Genomic DNA, 22467 nt, shown 5'->3' on the forward strand with positions numbered 1-22467 from the left:
GCTCAGTGCAGAGCCCCGCTCCATCCCATGACCCTGGGATCATGACCTGAGCAGAAATCAAGATTAAGACACTCAGCCTGCTGATCCACTTAGGGACCCCTTAAGTAATTTGTGAGGAGGCTTGGTGTAGTTTTCATTGTTTCTTGGGCTTTGGGTTTGTTTTTCCATGCTGCCTCTGGTTCCTCTTCTTTAGGACTCTGATTACTATTATATTGGGCCACTTAATGTTGCCACGTGATTCATTGATGCTGTGTTCATTTTGGGTCTGTTCTAATGCTGTATCTTCCAGTTCATTAATATTTGCTTCATTGTTTAATACATCGTTAATCCCATTCTGTGAGGGTTTTTTTCTCGGTTATTGTAGTTTTCCTTGCTGGAAGTTTGTTTTTATGTGTGGTGTTAGGTTTTTTTTTTTGTTTTATTTCCCATTTGTCTTTTCATTTGTATTACTTCCTAATTTCTTTTGATGGACTAACTTTTCCCTGCGCTATAGGTCTGTATTTTCTTCCTCTTCTGCCTATTGCTTTGATGGATGTTTGGGTGTTTTTAATATTCATCACTGTCTTGAAGCAGTTTGATTATGAGGTGAATTTACATAATTCTCATATTTCTTGTGCTTCAGTTTGCTGGGCTTCTCAGATCTGTTGGTTTGTTATAGTTTTCATCAAATTTGGGATAATTTTAGCAATTTTTTAATTTAAACCTTCCCCTTCCTCCTTGTTCCTTGGGGACTTCACTTAAACTTACATCATGGCACTTTAAGTTGTCTCACAGCCCACTGACACTTTGTTTATTATTTTGTTCTTTGGAGTTTATTCTCTCTTTTTCTCTTTGGACAGCTTTTCTTGTTAGGTCTTCAAGTTTATATGTCTTTTTTTCTGCCTTGTAGAATCTAATTTTAATTCTATTCAGTGTATTTCAAATTAGACATTGGATTTTTCATCTCTAAATGGGTCTTTTAATTTCTTTCAGTGTTTAATATTTTCTTAATGCTTTGAAGACTGTGTATTTGTCTTTGTTGTTTGGTTTGATAATGTTTCTAGGTGTGATTACTTTACATTTTTTCCTGCTTGGGTTTATTGTATTTGTCACATCTGTAGATTATTATTTTTTGTTGTTGTTTAAAACAAATTTAGGAAGTTTTTCACTGTCATTTTTTCACATAGTTTTTTTACTTCCTCACTTTGAAACATTCACTGGGACACTGAGGTTGTCTTTTTTCTTTCTTTCTTTAGAGTTGATGAATTTTGATGATCTGTCTTCATATTTACTGATAACTTTGTTCTGTCATCTCAAATCTGCTCTTGAGCCGATCTAGTGAATTCATTTCATTTATTATATATACCTTTCACCTATAGGGTTTTCATTTATGATATATAAACATGACCATAACATTTGTTCAGATGATATGTTTATTGAATAGTTACACTCTATTTCCTTTAATTCTTAGAACATGGCTTCCTTCCATTTTTTTGGACTTGTTTCTAATAGCTGCGTTGAAGTCTGTGTCTGCTAAGTCCACTGTCTCGGCCCACTGAGAATTAGATTCTCATGACTGCTTTTTCTCCCTAAGTATGGATCATACTTACCTGTTTCTTTTATCTTCTAATTTTTTGTTAACATTTTAGATAGTATATTGTACCATTTCTGTATCCTTATTGTCTTTCGTATCTGTTCCCAAATTTGAATTTGCTCATGTTAAGACAGCCTTTTAAGTTTTTGTTTGTTTCAGTGTTTGGGAAATATGGTTATATGGTTGTGATGAGTATTATTATTTCCTCAAATAGGTTTTAAACCTTTTGTGGGCCAGAACTGTGTTTTAAACAAGGATGCTCTATCACAGTGCTAACTTTAGTCATCATGGTCTGTATTTAAATACTTAAATTTTCTTTAGAAAACCAAAACTACCCTATTATATTTTGTTAATCACTATGGAATAACTTTTCCATACTTAGAACCTACTGTAATTCCAAGGCAAGGACTGATTTGATAACTATTAAATGTGGGAATGAATACATATGGATGAACTTATTTTTGAAACTCAGAAAAACAAAGCTTCATTTTCCAATGTTCACTAATTGTTTATACTTTATAGGTATATAAACAGGCAGAGGCTCTCATCTTTTGGACGCTCATTTATAGAACCAAAAGTGTTTTACTTATAAGGAATAGGGTAACCATTAGTGATCTATTGGTATTAGTAATTAAGTTAATTAAATCAAAGAGACCAGAGTTAAAATTAAATATTCTTGTTTGGTTAGACTACTACATTTCAGGTTTATTATAATAGTTACTACTTTAATAGTTTGTCGGTAGTAAATAGAACAAGATACTAATGTTCTGCAAATTTCATTTAAAATAAGTAATTAGGGAAGTTGGGACATAATTGATATATTAATAGAATTTTAAAAATTGTATACTTTAAATTTTTTTAATGTTTATTTTTGAGAGAGAGAGAAATGTGTGAGCTGGGGAGGGGAAGAGAGAGAGAGGGAGACACAGAATCTGAAGTCGGCACCAGACTCTAAGCTGTCAGCACAGAGCTCGATGTGGGGCTCGAACTCAGGAACTGTGAGATCATGACCTGAGCTGAAGTCAGATGCTTAATTGACTGAGCCACCAGGCGCCCCCCCCAAAATTACGTAATTTAATGAAAAGGTTTTGTAAATACTTAATTCTTATTTGCTTTCCCATTTTTAGGTATGCCATTGCATTGGCCTTAAGGGAAAAACAACGTGTAATATTTACCAGCCCAATTAAGGCTCTGAGTAACCAGAAATACCGAGAAATGTATGAAGAGTTTCAAGATGTTGGTTTGATGACTGGAGATGTTACTATTAATCCTACAGCATCTTGTCTTGTTATGACCACAGAGGTAATTTATATGGTGCCTCATCCAGTTTTCCCTTTTTAATTTAAGTAATGTTTATTTCCTTAGAACATCTAATGCTATTTTACTTGCTCTGTATTAACAAACTGTAATGCTTTATTTTCTGACATTTACTTGAAAGTTCATCTTAAAGGTTTATTTTTAGTAATTACCTAAATCTAGTTGTAAATTACTAATATTTTTGTTACTTGTCATATGATATAGATAGAATTTTTCACCAAAATTTTTTTTAATTAAAAATTTTTTTTTGTTTGAGAGAGAAAGTGCACTCACAAGCCCCGAAGGGGCGGAGATAGAGAGAGGGAGAGAATCTTAAGCAGGCTCCATACTTAGCATAGAGCCACAGGTCTGGCTTGATCTCAACAAATGTGAGATCTGACCTGAAGTCCAGAGGTGGTCGCTTAACTGACTGAGGCCTCTAGAAAGCCCCATCAGTGTGTTTTCAAGTCATTGACATAATGCTTTAAAAATATTTGGTGAGGGGAACTTGGGTGGCTTATTTGGTTAAGCCTTACACTCTTGATTTTGGTTCACGTCATGATCTCGTGGTTCATGAGGTCCAACCCCTCAGGGGACTCTATGCTGACAGCACACATACATCTACTTAGGAGTCTTTCTCTGCCCCTCCCGCCGCTCTCACCTGTGTGTGCATGCGCACGCTCTCTCAAAAAATAAACGTTAAAAAAAAAGAAAATCCGGTTTTGCATACATTTCACATAAGTAGTGGCTTTTCTTTCCACTCTTTATTTCTGCATCTTAGTGTTGATACAGATACTTAAAAAAGTTCTTTTAAAATGCTCAGTTTAGTTTCTTCCCATAATAGCAGTTAAATTTTACTTAAAACTTACGTACTTTTGTTTTTGATACAATTAACCATTTTTGCTGTACCAGGTATTTTTATACGTACTTGAATTGTATCCCTGCATTTTATAAAGACATGGTACAATAGAGTGTAAATTAGTTTCTGGTGTGCAGAATCACCCAAAAACATTGCTCACTTTTCATTTTGACTCCCAAAGTAGTTTTCCATTCTCAAAACTTTTTTCCATCAGCAGATTTTCTTTAACTCAAAAATCAGGATACTAGTTGCCAGCAAGCATCCATATTGTGAGATGAAGCAGAAAAAAATCAGTAAACAGTTTATGGTACCATACGTTGGATAGAAGATAATTTTAAGTTATTCTCACATCCTAGATAGTGTAGACGTTATGATGAGTATAGTACGTATGATGAAGTGGTTTCATATTTGAGGTATATGGAAACAGATGTGATAATAATTCTCGCCATGGATTGTACTTGATCATTAACTATTGAAAAGTTACTTATTTTTGTTTTATAAGAGAAGAACTATTATTTGACTTATGAAATGTATTTAAAATGTAATCTCCTAAAATTATTTTAATAGTTCTATTAAAAAAGCATTTCTAAAATTCCTTGTTCGAAAGAACTTTTGTTGTGTCAAAATTTTGTTATATCATTTATATTTTGTTTAGATTTTGAGAAGTATGCTGTACAGAGGTTCTGAAGTTATGCGAGAAGTTGCTTGGGTCATATTTGATGAAATTCATTACATGAGAGATTCAGGTATATTCTGCCATGTTATTGAGATGTGTGCCATGTATTTTCCTTAAGAAGAGCATTAGGAATTTTGAAGAAGAAGTTAAATTTTGCTTTGAATTTTCATGTGGTTAGAGTTCTAATGGATTTTCCACTATATTATGGGAAACATGATACAATACTTCAGATAGGATCTCCTTTACAGATTCTTAAATAGTAATCAGGGAAAGAAAAAATGAAAATTCATACAAAACATTTGGAATTAAAACTAGTTTATTTTTAATAGAGAACTCTCCAAAATAACTGTTAAAGAATTTTTAAAACTTTTAGCTTTCAGAGTTAACTTTCTTGATTTTCTTATTACTATTTTAGTTTTTAAAAACTAAGATATGAAAGTTTTATTTGATTAAAAAATATTAAATAAGGGTTATGAAATAAAATGAAAAAAGTATGGAAACCAATTTGACAATAAACTATTAAATGAATAAAAATGAAAAAATTATAAAGTATCCCTTTACTTGAACTATTACACTACTGTAAGGACTAGTAAGTATACTTGGACTTTTTGGCGGAACTGAAAGGGCTAATGGTTACTTTTAAAAGTTAAATGTTTAATATGTACACACTTAAATTAAAACTTAGTTTTTATTTAAACTAAAATACTGAGTTAACCTAAATTTGTAGAGAAAGTAACAAATTCATAAAAGTACATTTTGAATAGATCTGTTTTGGTTTTAAAATTCTGAATCCTTTTTTGATTATTTTACAGGAAAATTCTCAAACTGATTTTTTTTCCATTAAAATAAAAACAGACATGGTTTTCTTGCTCATCAAATCCTTTCATGTCTCATGTCTAGAAATCATGAGGGTAAACTGTGTATTTGAAATTTGTTGCTGTGTAACTTTTCTACAAGTCATTAACTTTGTTTCCATCAATACAGTTTCCAATGTCATGGGACTCTTATGTCCTATGCTGTGTGAGAAGGATTCAGTCTGGAACTATTCTTTGCAGACTTTTATTTCAGAGTACATTGTGTTTTTAGTGGTTTAGTCTCCCACCTTTCGACTGGATAAATTCATAAGAACTAAAGTAGTTTTTAATAAAGGTCTGTGGCTAAAAAATATGTTGGTGTAAAGTGGTCTGCATTTCTAATTAATGAGCTTGAGAGAAAATAAGTTTAGATTACTCTCCAATAAAGTGACCCTGAATTCCATGGTATATTTGTTTTATTTTCAGAACGTGGTGTTGTATGGGAAGAAACTATTATTTTGCTTCCTGACAATGTCCACTATGTCTTTCTTTCGGCTACTATTCCAAATGCCCGACAGTTTGCTGAATGGATTTGCCATTTACATAAACAGGTATTTTCTTTTTTTTTGAGGTCTTAGGTACTTAAAATGTTGTAAGTTTGCATTGCAAAATGTTATAAGTTCGCATTGCTGTCTTTTATACTTTGTTCTTGATGCCATCTAGAATTAAGACCTTTTAAATGTGTAAGTACTTCTCAAGTCAAGCATGCTCATCAAAATCACCTCACTAGTTTTTTTATGAGTGTATATTTTTAAAAATTTATTTATTTAATATGAGATAGACCAGAGTGCAAGTGGGGGAAAGTCAGAGAGATGGAAGGGTGGGGAGAGAGAGAATCCCAAGCAGGCTCCGTCCGCACTGTCAGCATGGAGCCCGACATGGGGCTCAAACTTGCAAAATGGTGATATCAAGACCTGAGCTGAAACTAAAAGTTGGACATTTAACCAACTGAGCCACCCAGGTGCTCCTCAAGTGTGTATTACTGAGTGCCATCTTAAACCCAGTATATCAACATCTCTGGGAATAGGTTCTTGGGAGCTCTGACTTCTAAAAGCTCCCAAGGTGATCCTGATGGTCTACCAGGTTTGAAACTATTGTATACATTTGTAGAGTTACCCCTCTGAGAAGAGAATTTCCTCTAAGACCTCAGTACCAGGGAAAAGCTGGGCATCTCCTGAGCATATGATATGATTCTTCTGTGAACACAGTCAGATGTTCCCTTTTGCTTTTGTAATTCAACTTCTGCAGAAGTATAGGACCTTATAACAAACATTTCTTTGTGTACTAAATTTATTCTTGGTTTTGTTTTTCTGCCCTCATTTTTCCTTTGTACCAACATTTCTTTCAAGGTATTATCTATTCATAAGGTCTCTAATTGTGTTTTTCTAACACCTTTGTTGCTTCTGTACAGTAGAAACCTAGTGGATCTTCTGGAGGAGTTGAATCAACCTGCTGATTCAGTAAAGCTTTGAAAACCCACATTGGGCCAGAGAAGTCTTATTACCTTTGGGAGCATTCTGTGGCACCATACAATCATCATACAACTGCAGTGTAGGGACAGGCATCATCTTTAATTTTGCTATCACAAGTCTAGAGTATGAATCCAAGATCTTTATTGGAATTCAAATTATGTATCTGGCCCTGATTAGGGAATTGATAAAATTGAATAGATGGTAATATCATTTCAGAGGTAATTTTTCCACATTTTTCTCTTGACTTAATTTTAAAATTTTTTAAATTTTTTCTCTTTTTGGAATGTTGACTTCGAAGTTTATTTCCCCAAGGTCTTTTACTTAGATCAAATACTTGGTATTATTTGGAAGAAATAAAATATTATGTGCTTAATTGTTTTTCATTGTTTTTACAGCCTTGTCACGTAATTTACACAGATTATCGGCCTACACCATTGCAACACTACATTTTTCCAGCAGGGGGAGATGGCCTGCACCTTGTGGTTGATGAAAATGTAAGCGAGTAATGGTGATTCTTAACTCATAGTGTCATACTTGGTTGTTTTCCCTTAAACCGAGGTGAATGGTAGTTCTTTTTTTTCTTAAGTAGTTTTACAGTCCAGAATTGTTGGGTTTGTGTGTATTTGTATTTCAAAAATTATTTTTAAGACTTATGTTTGGTTCTCTGTTTCTCATATGCATAAGCTAAGATTTTTCTTCTTTCCCAGTATTTTTAAATGCTTGGAGAATAGGAACTTAGGATGTGTTTCAGATATCTTATGTTTTGCTTTACCCATTTTCAGTACCTCTGTATCACCTTTTATTATGTCTTATACACTATTTTGGTTTTTTGTTTTTATAATTTTTTTAATGTTTATTTTTGAGAAAGCACACATGTAAGCAGGGGAGGGGCAGAGAGACAGAGAAAGTGAATCTCTAGCAGGCTCCAAGGTCATTGCCAACATGGGGCTCATCTCAAGACAGTAACATCATGACCTGAGCCAAAATCAAGGGTCAGATACTTAATTGAGTGAGCCAACCAGTGCCTCTACACAGTATCTTTGAACTCCTCTTTTAGTGTCCTTTCTTATAATTATCATGTTAAATTATTTTTATTTTGAGGAAGGTTTGTTTGGAGGTATGAAAAATGTTTGGATTGTGGTTAAATATTAGTGAAGTTATATAGGAAAATATTTGATTCCAGGGTGACTTCAGAGAAGACAATTTTAATACTGCAATGCAAGTACTTCGAGATGCTGGTGATTTGGCAAAAGGAGATCAGAAAGGGCGGAAAGGAGGAACAAAAGGTAATTTGGAATTTTTTTCCTCCGGAAGCTGTATAAAGATCTAGATAGTATATAGTAAAATTTTATAAGGTTCATCTATTTTTCCTACAAGACGTTAACTGAGATATAATTCACATACCGTATAAATCATCCATTAAAGTGTACAATTTAATGGTTTTTACTATAGTAACAGAATTATGCAATCAGCACAATTTTTTTATTGCAATATAATTCATATACCATAAAAATCATCATTTGTAAGTATACAATTCAGTGTATTTTAGCATATTCACAAACTTGGGCAGCTATTGTCTAATTCCAGAACATTTTCATTAACTCAGAAAGAAACCCTGTGTCCATTAGCAGGTATTCCTCATTTTTCCTAACCTCTTCCCCCAACCCTCAGCCTTAGGCAATCACTAATCTACCTCTGTCTCTATTTTCCTTTTCTGAATGTTTCATGTAAGTGGAGTCACAATTTGTGTGGTCTTTTGCAGCTGGCTTCTTTTACTTAGCATGTTTCCAAGGTTCATTCATATTACAGCGTATGTCAGCACTTCATTCCTTTTACAGTCAAATAACATTTCATTATATGAATATACCACATTTTCTTTATTCATCAGTTGTTGAGCATCTGGTTTATTTCTTTGTTGCATGTTGTGAATAAAGCTTCTGTAAATACTTGGATTCTGCAAGTTTTTATGTAAACATATGTTTTCTTTTTTCATTGATTATATACCTAGCAGTGGAATTGCTGAATATATGGTATTTCTATGTTTAATGTTTTGAATAACTGCTAGATTAGTTTCCAAAGTGGCAGCTCCATTTTACATTCCCATCAGAAGTCTATGAAGTTTGTTTTCTCCACATCCTTGCTAATATTTACTATAATCTGTCTATGTGAATATAGTCATCCTAGTGAAATAAAGTGGTATCTCACTGTGGTTTTGATTTGCATTTTTCTCATGGCTAATGATGTGTTGACTTATCTTTTCCTATGCTCATTGGCTATTTGTATATCTTATTTGGAGAAATACTTACTCATATCTTTTGCCCATTTAAAAATGAAATTGTCTTTTTTTGTTTTTGTGGCACTATAAGGATTCTTTATATACTCTGCATAGTAGATAACTATGTTTTCCCATTCTGTGGGGAAGGTGGTCTTTTCACCTTATTGTTGGTATATTTTGAAGCACAATGGTTTTTAATTTTGAGGCACCTGGGTGGCTCAGTTGGTTAAGTGTATGACTTTTGATTTCGGCTTAGGTCATGATTTCGCGGTTTGTGAGTTTGAGCCCCGCATCCAGCTACATGCTGGCCTTGGGGAACCTGCTTGGGATTCATTTTCTCTTTCTCTTTCTCTCTTTCTCTCTCTGTCTCTCTGTCTTTCTCTCTGCCCTTCTCCCCCCGAAAAATGTTTTTAATTTTGATGAAATCCAGTGTATGTTTCTTTTCTTTTGTTGTTTACATATCTTACCTAAGAATGCTTTGCCTAATACCATATCTTGGAGATTTACTCCTGTATAGAATTTTATAGTTATATATTTTATGTCTAGGTCTATAATCCATTTTGAGATAATTTTTATGTATGGTTTATATACTCTTTTTGCAGGACCATCAAATGTGTTCAAGATTGTGAAGATGATTATGGAAAGAAATTTTCAACCTGTAATTATTTTCAGTTTTAGCAAGAAGGATTGTGAAGCCTATGCACTTCAGATGACCAAATTAGATTTTAACACAGGTACTGCATAATTTCAGTATAGTTTTAGTATTATGTGAAAATGAATGTAAATATATTTCTAGTAAGATCAATCTATTGTGATTAATCTACGGTTGTTAAGATATGCAGTTCACCTTACAGTCACAGTAGCAAGTACTCATTACGTTTGTAAAATCTTTAAGAAGACCTTGTTTTATCCTTTCCTTCCTTTCCTTTTATTTTCTTTAATTAGAAGGTATAAAGTACATTGCTTTCTGTAAAGTCCAAAGACCCTTTCTGAAAGATACTAGAATTATATCCCTCTATATTTCATTGCCATAAGCTCCTTTGTTTTTGTGATTTTCTTTTTTTTTTTTTTTTTTTATGTCTTTTATTTATTTTTGAGAGACAGAGAGAGACAGTGCGAGCAGGGGAGGGTCCGAAAGAGAGGGAGATACAGAATCCGAAGCAGACTCCAGGCTCTGAGCTAGCTGTCAGCACAGAGCGCAATGCGGGGCTCGAACCCACGAGACATGAGATCATGACCTGAGCCAAAGCTGGCGCTCAACCAACTGAGCCACCCAGGCGCCCGTTTTTGTGATTTTCTATGTGACTATGTAAGGTTAGGTTTCTTGGTCAGATCACATGCTGTAGAGAAAGGACTGTGCTCTCTGGGCACCTGGGTGGCTTAGTAAGTTAAGCATCTGTCTTCAGCTCAGGTCTTGATCTCACATTCATGGGTTTGATCCCTGTGTCTAGCTCTGCTGACAGCTTAGAACCTGGAGCCTGTTTCGGATTCTGTTGTCTGTCTTTCTCTGCCCCTCCTCGCTCATGCTCTCCCTTCTCTCTGTCTCTCAAAAATGAATAAATGTTAAAAAATAAAATTAAAAAGAAAAGAAAGTACTGTGCTTTATTCTTCTGGAAATCCAAACCAGAAAGACTTGCCCTTTACCTAACTGTGGTATAATCTTTTGAATAAAGTAGTTATCTGTATTAAAATAATAAATTATTCCCACATATTATCTGTAAATGTAACTCAAAGTCATACAGCTAGATAGCAGCACAGCCTATCCCAAAATTCAGGATACTGAACACCAGCCTGTTTATTATTCATTTCATCCTTTTACATATGTGATCCTGTATTGTGAGGAGTGAATAATATCCTCGGTCATCCAAAATCAAATGTCATTTGTTGCTTTCATTATCAAGACACAGAACTAAACCCATGCATTTAGGTCTATTTTTTTACTTATCCCTGAGCAATGTTATAATAAAAGGTAATCCCCATAAACTGCTAAATTAGTAATATTTTATTTTTTAGTTGAGACATTGCTCTGCTTAGAAATGTTTTCTTATAACTAACAATGTTGAATTTGCTTAATGTCACAGGGTCATATATTGATTAACTGAACAAATAAATCTTGACTACCCATTATTTAATAGATGCTCTATGAGGAGGCAGTATAATGGTTAAGAGTATATGCTTTGCAATGGCTTTTCTAACAGTTAATAGCAGTTTCCATTATTTGGAGTAAACCTCCCTTTCCTCAGTAGTGGATAATAATAATCTCTGTGACCTGTAATTGTTAGTCTTAAGTCTTGGACATACAGCACTTGGTATAGTTTTTGTTATTTTTGTTATTTATTTAAAAAAATTTTTTTAGCATTTATTTATTTTTTAAGAGACAGAGAAAGACAGATCATGAGCAGGGGAGGAGCAGAGAGAGAGGTGCGCACAGAATTGGAAGAAGGCTCCATCCAGGCTCTGAGCTGCCAGCACAGAGCCTGACGTGGGGCCCGAACCCAAGAACTGTGAGATAATGACCTGAGCCGAAGTCAGACTCAACCGACAAAGGCACCCAGGCACCCCAAGTTTCTGTTATTTTTATAAGAGAGTACTTTTATTCATGGATAAATTCTGTTAGATATGTTTTGAAAGGCAATACATTTTATTAAATAGTCATTTTTATTTACTTTCCCTTTTGACTTTTAATTACTCTACTTTTATTCTTGTTTTTTTTTCAGTGTTTTTAATGTTTTATTTATTTTTGATACAGAGAGAGACAGAGCATGAGAGGGGGAGGGGCAGAGAGAGAAGGAGACACAGAATCTGAAGCAGGCTCCAGGCTCTGAGCTAGCTGTCAGCACAGAGCCTGATGCGGGGCTCGAACCCAGGAACGTGAGATCTGACCTGAGCCGAAGTCAGAGGTTCAACCGACTGAGCCACCCAGGCACCCCTACTCTACTTTTATTCTTTATAGATTTTTATTCTTTGCAATCTGTAAGGTTTGGTATCACTGATTCATTTAGATATTTATGTAACTTTGAATTTTTTCTTAGATGAAGAAAAGAAGATGGTTGAAGAAGTATTCAGTAATGCCATTGACTGCTTGTCTGATGAAGATAAAAAACTCCCTCAGGTTTGTATTTAGTGTTCCTAAGTGTGGATATTAAGTGTGGTAGGGTAGTTTCATTTTGTATTTGTTGGTTTTGTTACTATATATTGAACTGTTTACACACAACTTTAATATGTTGCGTTATACACTGAATAGATACCTTGATTTATGTTTTACACTTCTGAAAAGATGACAGAAGGAAAGATTTTGCTGCCTAAGGGAACTAAAAGCTAGCATGGTCTGGAAATTACTATTTCTGTTTCTAATCCTACAAAATTATTAATGCCAATTTTAAGTCACTAAATTTCTTTATTTTGTTTTGTTTATTTTGAGAGAGAGAGAGAGCGTGAGTGCCTTGGGGGGGGGGGCGGACAGAGAGAGAGGGGGGAGAGAGAATCCCAAGGAGTCTCTGCATTGTCCGCAAGGAGCCTGACATAAGCCTCTAACTCAAGGAACTGGGAGAGAATGACCTGAGCTAGAGATCAGGAGAAGAACACAACTGACTGAGCTACCCAGGCACCCCAAGTCACTAAATTTCTTAATTTATAAGCCTACCAAACAAAACACCTAATGAAAATCATCTGTTTAGTGAGGAATTTTATGTCTACTCTGCTTTTAGTCCAGTGTCTTTCCTTTTGACTACTGGAATTGTCCGGAATTTCTAAAATATACTTATGACTGGGTGCCCCTTTCATAAGTTCTAGTTTCATTGGTCTGGTGTGTGGTGTTTCTGTTGGAATGTTTCAAAAGCTTCCCAGGTGGTTCTAATGCGCATCCAAACCTGAGAACTGCTGTAGTACAACCTTATATATGAAAATTTTGTTTTGTGTAAGGAAAGTTGGAAGGTGGTCATAGTCTGCTTACAAATGATTGCTCTGATATATAAGGGATTTATGATACAACTGCAATAGCATGTTGCTCAGTGTTTAAAATAATATTTAACTTATAAGATTTTCTTGTAATTTCTCTTCCAACCTAAATTATTAGTATTTGAGTGCTACAAGCTATGTCTTTATACATTTTTGTTTTCTTAGCACAATTCTAATAGTAGACATGTAATGCCATTTGTTAAAGTGCTAATGAGGATGAACTTTTCAGTAATTCACTTGTTTTTAGATGAAGTGCATATTTATACTGAGTATGCCTTGTATGTGTTTATTTTTAGCTGGAGCTGGCTATTTTTTTAAGGTTATTTTGTGCAGATATAAATGTCCTTAAGACTTAGTTTTTGAGGACAAGATGAGGTGATGCTGGAATATTTGAATTAGGCAGCAGTGCATATATGAATTTTATTTAAAATATATCGACATTAAGGAAAATTAGGACAGAATTATATTGATTTTTGAGGGTAGTAATCTGTGTAAATAAGGGTTTCGTTTTGCTTTTATTCTGAAAAGGTTATATAACTTTTCTTTGAATAGCCTTCTTTCTTGATGACACATTTTTCTTATTATGGTTAGTTTAACATTTTTTATTTCTCATTTCTGTATATTATTGAAAAATAAACATTATTCCAAACAGGTTGAACATGTACTTCCTCTTTTGAAGCGGGGAATTGGTATTCACCATGGTGGTTTACTTCCTATTTTGAAAGAAACTATAGAAATTCTCTTTTCTGAAGGATTGATAAAGGTATGGTTTTACTTTTACATTATGCCTTAGAATTGTATCATGTAAACAGTTTGAAAATTATTATTATTATTATTTTTAAATAGGCTCCATACCCAACATGGAGCATGAACTTGCAGCCTTGAGATTGAGTTGCTTACTCTATTGACTGAGCCAGCCATGTGCCCCAACAGTTGGAGAATTATTTAGAATACTATTTGTAGGCAGCTTTACATGTATGTGCATATATACAAACATATAAAAATATTTAAAAGCACACATTTACATATATATGTATTTTTGAACTATGTTGTATGGAATGATTTAAATACTAAAGTTGATTTTTGTATATAGTGTTATACTTCATTCAGGTTTATAGATAACATTTTATTGGTTTTTCTATTATTAAGTAAGAAATAGTAACACTATATAATGTGGAATTTTCCAGAAGGTGCTATTTAATGATCATCATTGGAATTGATTCTTAGTGGACTCCTTTCTATATACAGATTAAAACAATTAGGAAAGACAGGAGAATTGCTGGTAGACTTAAAAAAGAAAGTTTTTCAAGAATTGCTATTTTAAACCGCAGAAGAGTCTAATTTAATTTCAAAGGTTATGCTGATGTCTGTATCCAGAAATAAGGTGTTAAAAATGAGAAACAAATTTAAAATGTTGTCATAAACCTAGATGTGACTCACAAGTTATTTTAGGTTTAATGTTCAGGCTAGAATTTTAAAAATCAGATTTATCATGAGAATCTCAGCACTTAAGTAGAAAATATTTAAAAGTATTTACTCACATTTAAGAATGTATTTGAAGTATTCTAGATCAAGAATGGGTTATTGTTTATACCTGGATCCTGGCAAGTAAGGCCCTGTTGATGCTCATTTTAAAGAATCTTTTCTTAAAAATTTAAGTGATACTTGGTGGTGAAAGTCAAATAGAATGATTGTAAGTAAAGCAGAAAATGGAAGACCCTCACTTCTCAGGAATACCCATTAACATATATACAAATAATACATGATTTTTTCCCCTTTATTTTGAGAGAGAAAGAGCGAGCGAGCACGCAGGAGAGGGGAGAGGGCAGGAGCGCCAGTGGGGGAAGGACACAGAGAAAGAGGGAGAAATTCCAAGCAGGGTTTACATTGTTCAGAGGCTGATGCAGGGCTTGAATTCACGAACCGTAAGATCATGACCTGAGCCGAAATAAGGAGTCAGACATTTAACTGACTAAACCAGGCACCTGATGACTTATATTTTAAACAAAAAAATTATACTACCCATGTTATTACCTGATTCTTTCATATGTGTAGCTTTTTATCCTTTTTAACAAGTGGATAGCATTCTGTTGAGTTGATGAAATAAGATTTAATTTCCATTCCTATTGGTGAAAATTTAGATTAATGATACTTCAGTGACGTTACTTGTATATATACATCTTTGTGGTCTTAAACCATACAGTTTTCTGTGTGGTCCAGTTCTTGTTGTTAAAGTCTTAAAAGTGAACGTAGCCAGTGATTGTCTTCTCCCCTCAGAGATCCTAAAGATGACTCCAAAACTGTTGTATCATCAGTCAGAGAGCCAGGAAATGTGATTTTCTGTGTTTAGAAAAATAATCTATAGCCTCATTAGACCAGTAGTATCCTCTTTAAGGTATCACCATGGAATATAAGCAAGACTTTTCCCTAAATTAAGGAATTTCTGGGATGCAAGGGATATTAGATACTATTTAATGATTTTATATTTAAAATACTGAAATACATTTGGGAGTAGTATGTGGTCTTATTTTTGCAGTCTCTAACAACTGATTTTGAAAATTAATGTTTTATTTATACTTGAAAATTACAAAACTGGTTTTTTAGCTTAAAGTGCATGTTTAATCATGTAAACTTTTCATTTATTTAGGCCTTATTTGCCACAGAGACTTTTGCCATGGGAATTAATATGCCAGCTAGAACTGTTTTATTTACAAATGCCCGAAAATTTGATGGGAAAGATTTCCGATGGGTAAGTAAAATAATTAATATATTGAAATAATTTTTTTAACGTTTATTCATTTCTGAGAGACAGAACATGAGGGGAGGGGCAGACAGGCAGAGACACAGAATCTAAATCAGGGTCCAGGCTCTGAGCTGTCAGCACAGAGGCCTATGCAAGGTTTGAACCCATTAATTGTCAGATCATGACCTGAGCAGAAGTCAGACACCTAACCAACTAAAGGATCCAGGCGCTCCAATATATTGAAATAATTTTTATCTGTATTTGTTTTACCTAAAGTGATTTGGAATTATTTAATCCTTGAGATTTTCAGTTCTAAATCTGAAGAATTTGTACCTGAACCAATTAACAAGTTCATCAACATTAAACTTGAGATCCTTCATTTCTATCCATTAGCCAGAAACAGAAACAAAAACAAAAACCTCCCTTTGGAGCACCCAGTATATAGTGACTGCAGTCAGACCTCATTATTTTATCCTTCAGGTGTAAAATACGGGTTTTAACAGGTTTTCACATAATGTCTTTTCTAAGGCACAAGGAAGGAGAGAAAGTTGGAATCATGGGTTAAAACAGTGAATTTGCGTAAAAAGTAAATTCTTAATCAGGGGCAAGGAACCCATTTGGTAACCACTTCCTGAATTTAAACTTTGTTAAAGTTAAACCCAATCTCTAAAGAAACTTGATTAACACGGTATAATAAAACATTGTATTATGGATTTTGAGATGTTATGTACAGAAGGATAAAGCATATGAGAAGAAACACTTGTATGTAAGGGGTCATGGAAGGCTTCATAGAGACGGCAGTCCTTAAACTGAGAAACAGCAGCAAATGGGTATTTACCAGGTACACAGTGAAGCTTCCCAGGGGTGAAAAGCAGGTAGAAGAGAGGTTTCTAGTTTGAGTATCCAATACAGGCCAAAACGACTCAGGTAAATTAGCATTTGAGAAATTTTTCAGTAGTCACCTATTTCTTCACTTAACCTTTTGTGCTTGAAAGTGATGATTTTTTTCCGCTTAGAAAAGTTTCTGGCAGTAATTACTAATCATCAAAACACTGAAAATCACTGATGGTAGAATTGTAAAGGCAAAGGCATTTTTAAAATGTGTTTTAAAATTTGTTGAACGCTATATAAAAGAAACAGAAGTGCAGTGAGATAGGTGCCCTTTTTCTTCAGAAATTATTACATAGTCTTCAAAAATTTTCTTTAACCTGTAACTTTTTAAAATTAAACTTTTAAAAATTTAATTTGTGTAGAATGTGGTTTGTTAGTAAAGCAGTTTATAAGTTTCATGTTTTATATCTTTAAAAGGTGTAAATTTTTAAAATCTTCATAATTTATCAGTTTAAAATTACTTAAATCTCCAAATAAAATTGATGCCACAAGAAAATATGTAAATAAATGTTTTGTGACTTTACAAACGTCTTGACATCTCAGGGACTCTAGGGTAAAACTGCAGGGTACAGTAGATAATTGAACGTATAAAAACAATCTTAGTGATACAGCATCATTTTATTAAACCTGAACAGTCATAACCAACCACAGTCTTGTAATTGGGCCTTAGGGAAATTCTTCTGGGTTGCCCTTTTAGAATGTTCTTTTCGGATCTTTTTTAGGATTGGCCTTTTTGTTAAATTATGTTTTTCTGGTGCCTTTGTTGCTTCCTGGTGGTTAGGTGTTTTCTTGATGCCATCATTAGTATGCATTCTTGTAGCATAGTGGTTCTTAACTCTTTTTGAGTCAGATATTGTTTGGGAATCTGCAAACTGTGGACCCTTAATATCAGAGAATAGTATACAGGCACTTACAGATAAAACTTCGCCCAGCACCTTGGTGGTTGAATGTCACCCTGAAATGACTTACCACCTTTCTCCACTAGGTTCTATTCTTGATGATCAATGAACTCTAGTGAATTCCAAGGATGTATACCAAGAAAGTAAGAGAGAATTGTACTTAAAAAATAAAAAAATTATATTAATTTAATTTTGCAAATTAAGAAAATTCATTAAGATAAAGTAAACATTGATATTTAGTAGAGTTTGAGACTATGTTTCCTTTCTTATTTCTTAGATTTTGCCGTTCCAGAACATCTAGCTCTCAGATATTTTTTTTAGCTGTAGTATATTTGATCATTTTGGAGTTAATATTTAGTTTTGTAACATTCTTTTTCTGTTTTTTAATGTTCACATATTTATTTTTGAGAGGGAGAATGCACAGGGGAGGGGCAGAGAGAGGGGGAGGCAGAGGATCTGAAGCAGGCTCTGTGCTGGCAGCAGAGAGCCCATTGTGGGGCTCAGACTTAGGAACTGTGAGATCATGACCTGAGCCCAAATCAGACGCTTATCCAGCTGAGCCACCCAGATGCCCCTATAATGTTTGCATTTTTGTGTTTTTACTTAAACTCCTAAAAGTTGATTTTTTTAAATCATATTCCCTTTTTTGGAATGTATTAACTTGTGTTTGTGTATTTTCTGATTTAAGATTATGATTTTCACCAGGTTTTCTCCTAAACTCTGTATTTTTAATTATGTTCACTCAGATTTCCTCTGGTGAATACATTCAGATGTCTGGTCGAGCTGGAAGGAGGGGAATGGATGATAGAGGAATTGTGATTCTTATGGTGGATGAAAAGATGAGCCCAACAATTGGAAAACAGCTACTTAAGGTAACTGAGTTAAGATTCTATGCCCTCACTAGGAATTTGAGAAACATACTTCAGGAACTACCTTGAAATAAGTTATGTCATTTCCAATACCTTTCTAAATAGATGAGTTAATCTACTAAACCATTTGGGCTTGAAAGGTGGAAGACAGTAACTGCTCCAAGTGCTAATATTTTGTACTATCCACTTCTGTTATGAGTAAAGACTGACTTATATGATGGAGGGCATGTAAAGAAAGATCCCCACAGAGGGCTGAAATGTTTACTTTGCTCTCCAGATTTAAAGACACTTTCCTTAACTGCCTTTTCCACTGAACAAATTGCTCTTCCTGGTAGGGCACATGGGATCAGTCTTTTGGGCAGTTACGTTCCCCTGCCTTTGTAGGTCCATATAGCTTAATAAACTAATTTTGCAGTCTAACATTCTAATGCTATTGATGGATCATAAATATCCCAACAAATAAAGTTCAATTTTTAAGCCCTTTCCAAATTAGACTGTACATTTTGCTTGTTTAGTATTTATGTTTTGGATTATCTTAAGGCTTTTATTTTTGTTTCATTTTGGAGAACTTCTCAGGGAAGTTTGACCTGGTTGCTTTCCCTCTCCATGCAGTAAGAACTTACTAAAAAAAATTCCTGGATAAAACTCTTAGATGGGAAACTTAACATAAATTAAAAATATAAAATTAACTGCCATATCATTAGCTAAAGGTTCAAAATTTCATATGTGGGTCAGTATCCTGAAATGATGGACCCTTTTCAATTTCTAAGATTTGGGAACAGCAAGCAGAATTTGAGGTAGGGGTTTGGGAAGTCTCATATGCTAAAGCTAAAATATATAAAAGTATTTTTTTTATTTGAGTGAAGACAAAGCTTGTTTATACATATTCATAGTGATCATATGGTATCCTTAAATTTTAAAGATTAACACTTGTAAACCTGTTTTTAAGTGTCCATGTAACTTTAGTTCTTCATGTAGAGAAAATGACACAAGATTGAAAATTTGTATTTTTAGTCTTCAAATTGTGCCAGGTATAATAAATATTATTTTTCTTTCCTTGTGATCTATATATAGAAAAAATTGAATCAGGTTGCCAAATAGTAAGAAGTAGGATTTCAATAACAGCATCTGGTTTCTTTATTATAGATTTTTCATTCCATTTACTTGATATTTCTGCATGTAAAGTGTACCTGTTAAGTGTAAAAGTTCTGTTGTCTTTCATTTCGAAAATTTTGTTGTGGGAAAAATATGTAATTCTTGAGTATTCTGCTGAGATCCACCCTAAACAAATTTTTAAAATACAAAATATGTTATTGTGGACTAAAAGTACATCATCATATGTTACATCTCTGGAGCTTATTAATCTTGCTTGACTGAAAGCTTATGATCTTTGATTGTAATTACCCTTTTATGCTTCTCCTCAGTTGGTGGCAACCACCATTCTACTTTTTGATTCCATGAATTTGACTATTTTAGAAATATCATAAAAGTGCAATCATGCAGGATTTATCTTTCTGACTGGCTTATTTCACTTAATGTAATGTCATCAGAGTTCATGTTGTCACATATTGCAGACTTTTCTCCTGTAAGGTTCACTTGTATTCCATTTTCTGTATATACCACCTTTTTTAATCCATTTACCTATTGATGGACATTTAGATTATTTCCACATCTTGGCTTTGTGAATAGCACTGCATTGAACATAAGAGTGTTAATATCTGTTCAGCATTTTAATTTTGGTTCTTCTGGGTAAATACCCAGAAATAGAATTGCGAGATCATATAGCTCTTTTTTTTTTTTTCTTTTTAAAAAATTTTTTGAGGAACATCCATTCTGACCAGTATGCAAGAGTTCTCATTTCTCCATCATTTTTTTAATGTTAATTTTATTAGAGAGAGAGCATGAGCAGGAGAGTGGCAGAGAGAGAGGGAGAGATACTGAATCTGAAGCAGGCTCCAGGCTTTCAACTGTCTGCACAGAGCCTGACACGGGACTTAAACTCACAAACCATGAGATCATGACCTGAGCTGAAGTCAGACACTTAACCTGACTGAGCCACCAGGTGCCCCTTTCCATCATTTATTTTTTCTTTAATTGTTTTTTTAATGTCCATCCATTTTTGAGATTTAGAGAGAGAGAGAGCGAGCGAGCATGAGTGAGGGAGGGGCGAAGAGAGAGGGAGACAAGAATCCGGAGCCTGCTCCAAACTGTCAACACAGAGCCCGACACAGGACTCAAATCCACGAACTGCAAGATCATGACCTGGGCCAAAGTCAGATGCCTGACCAACTGAGCCACCCAGGTGCCCCTCCATCATTTGTTAAATTAACTCTTTAAAGCAGGTTTTTTGAGATATAATTCACGTTGCATACATTCATCAATATTCATGATTTTTAATATATTCATGGTTTTGCCACCATCATTACAATCAGTTTTGGAACATGTTTATCATCCCAAAAAGAAATCTTATATCCATTCAATCACTCCCCATTGACCCGGCCTGCAGGTCAGTCAATGCAGGTTGCTGAGGGAGGGAGTGAGAATAGGGTAGGGCAGGGAGCACAGAGAATGGAGGCAAGACAAAGTCTCTGATCAAGCTTCATTTATTGAGAAAATACACACTATAAAAGGTTCAAGGCGGGAAGCAAGGCAGCTGACCTAGGTCGGTCGCTAGGAAACAGGGTCAAGTGATAATGGTTAGGGTAAAGGAGGAACCAAACTGAAGTAAGAAAGCCCAGCCTGTCTCTGGTGGAGTTGGAAGTGATTAACACTGCCTTGCCTGCAGGCGGCTCATTTTTATTCTTCTGGTAGCTCCCCACAGGGAGTGACACTTCCCTGCCTACAGGCGGCTGATCTTTGTTCTTCTGGCAGCTCCCGACACCCCATTTCCTTCCTAACTCTTCCCTTTCCCCTAAGCCCTAAGCACAGTTGCCTATTATAGCACTTCATTTAAATTTAGTCAGAAAATATGTGATCTTTTGTATCTGGCTTTCATTAGCATAATATTTTCAAGGTTCAGCCATATGGTAATATGTATCAGCCCTTCATTCCTTTTTATTGATGAATATTGTTCCATTGTGTGGATATAGTACAATTTATCCATTTATCCGCAGATGTACATGGAAGTTGTTTGTGCATTTTGGCTATTGTGAATAATGCTGCTGTGAATGTTTCTTAACAAGTTCTTATGTGAGCTTGTTTTTATTTCTTTTCCATAATACCTATGAGTAAAATTGCAGAGTCATACATAATTCTGTGTTTAACCTTTTGTGGGCTTGGCAGACTGTTTTTCCTCCGCAGCTATACCATTTTACAGTGTTACCAGCAATGTATGAGGGTTGTAATTTCTCTGCATTCTAGCCAACACTTGTTATTATCTGTCCTTTTGATTTATAATCATCCTAGTGAGTATTGTACTAAAGTGATACTTCTCACTTAGAATACTGTATAGTTTGACTTGTTGAAAGGGTGTAGTACCTGCTTGTTGATAATATTGCAGTTATATAAGCAAATGTGTGTGTATCTACATTTCTAGGTTTCTGGACACATTTCTTTTATTGAGACTAACTGCCCTACTACTTTTTTGTACCCTAGGATTTTTTTCAGTTAGTTTTACTATCATTAAATAATCTGTAGGCAACTTATTCAGAACAATAGCAACTAATAGTTTTAGAATATTTAACATATCTTAGGCATTGAAATAATTACTGTCACTGTTCCAGTTTTAAAGTAAATAAGGCATACAGAAATTAAGAATTTTTCCAAAGTCATACTGCTGTTAAACGGCAAATCCTGCTTTTAAAAGCAGGCAATGTGATTTCAGTCCCTGCTCCTCACCATCATGTGCTGTTGCTTCTCAGCACCTCATGCAAATAGTTGCTGGTTCAGACAGGATTTTACATGACAGCACTTTGTTCTTTTGACAAACTTTTGTTTTTAAAAGTTTTTTAAGGTTTATTTTTGAGAGAGACAGAGCATGAGTGGGGGAGAGGCAGAGAGAGAAGGAGATGCAAAATCTGATGCAGGCTCTAGGCTCTGAGCTGTCAGCCCCAGAGACTGACAAGGAGCTTGAACTCATAAACTGAGATCATGACCTGAGTCAA

At 34.5% G+C, this 22467-nt stretch overlaps 1 protein-coding gene across 1 annotated transcript in view; it reads left to right on the forward strand.

The window, feature by feature from the left end:
• MTREX (Mtr4 exosome RNA helicase) overlaps positions 1-22467 on the forward strand; it is a 109273-nt gene that overhangs the window by 16669 nt on the left and 70137 nt on the right. Inside the window, exons 6-15 of the mRNA XM_029942242.1 lie at positions 2701-2875; positions 4384-4474; positions 5685-5809; positions 7126-7224; positions 7914-8016; positions 9608-9739; positions 12038-12117; positions 13615-13725; positions 15610-15711; positions 18242-18367. Of these exons, the coding sequence (XP_029798102.1) occupies positions 2701-2875; positions 4384-4474; positions 5685-5809; positions 7126-7224; positions 7914-8016; positions 9608-9739; positions 12038-12117; positions 13615-13725; positions 15610-15711; positions 18242-18367 (1144 nt within the window). The remainder of the gene's footprint in view (positions 1-2700; positions 2876-4383; positions 4475-5684; positions 5810-7125; positions 7225-7913; positions 8017-9607; positions 9740-12037; positions 12118-13614; positions 13726-15609; positions 15712-18241; positions 18368-22467) is intronic.

The sequence above is a fragment of the Suricata suricatta genome, chromosome 6, assembly GCF_006229205.1.
Source record: "Suricata suricatta isolate VVHF042 chromosome 6, meerkat_22Aug2017_6uvM2_HiC, whole genome shotgun sequence".
NCBI lineage: Eukaryota > Metazoa > Chordata > Mammalia > Carnivora > Herpestidae > Suricata > Suricata suricatta.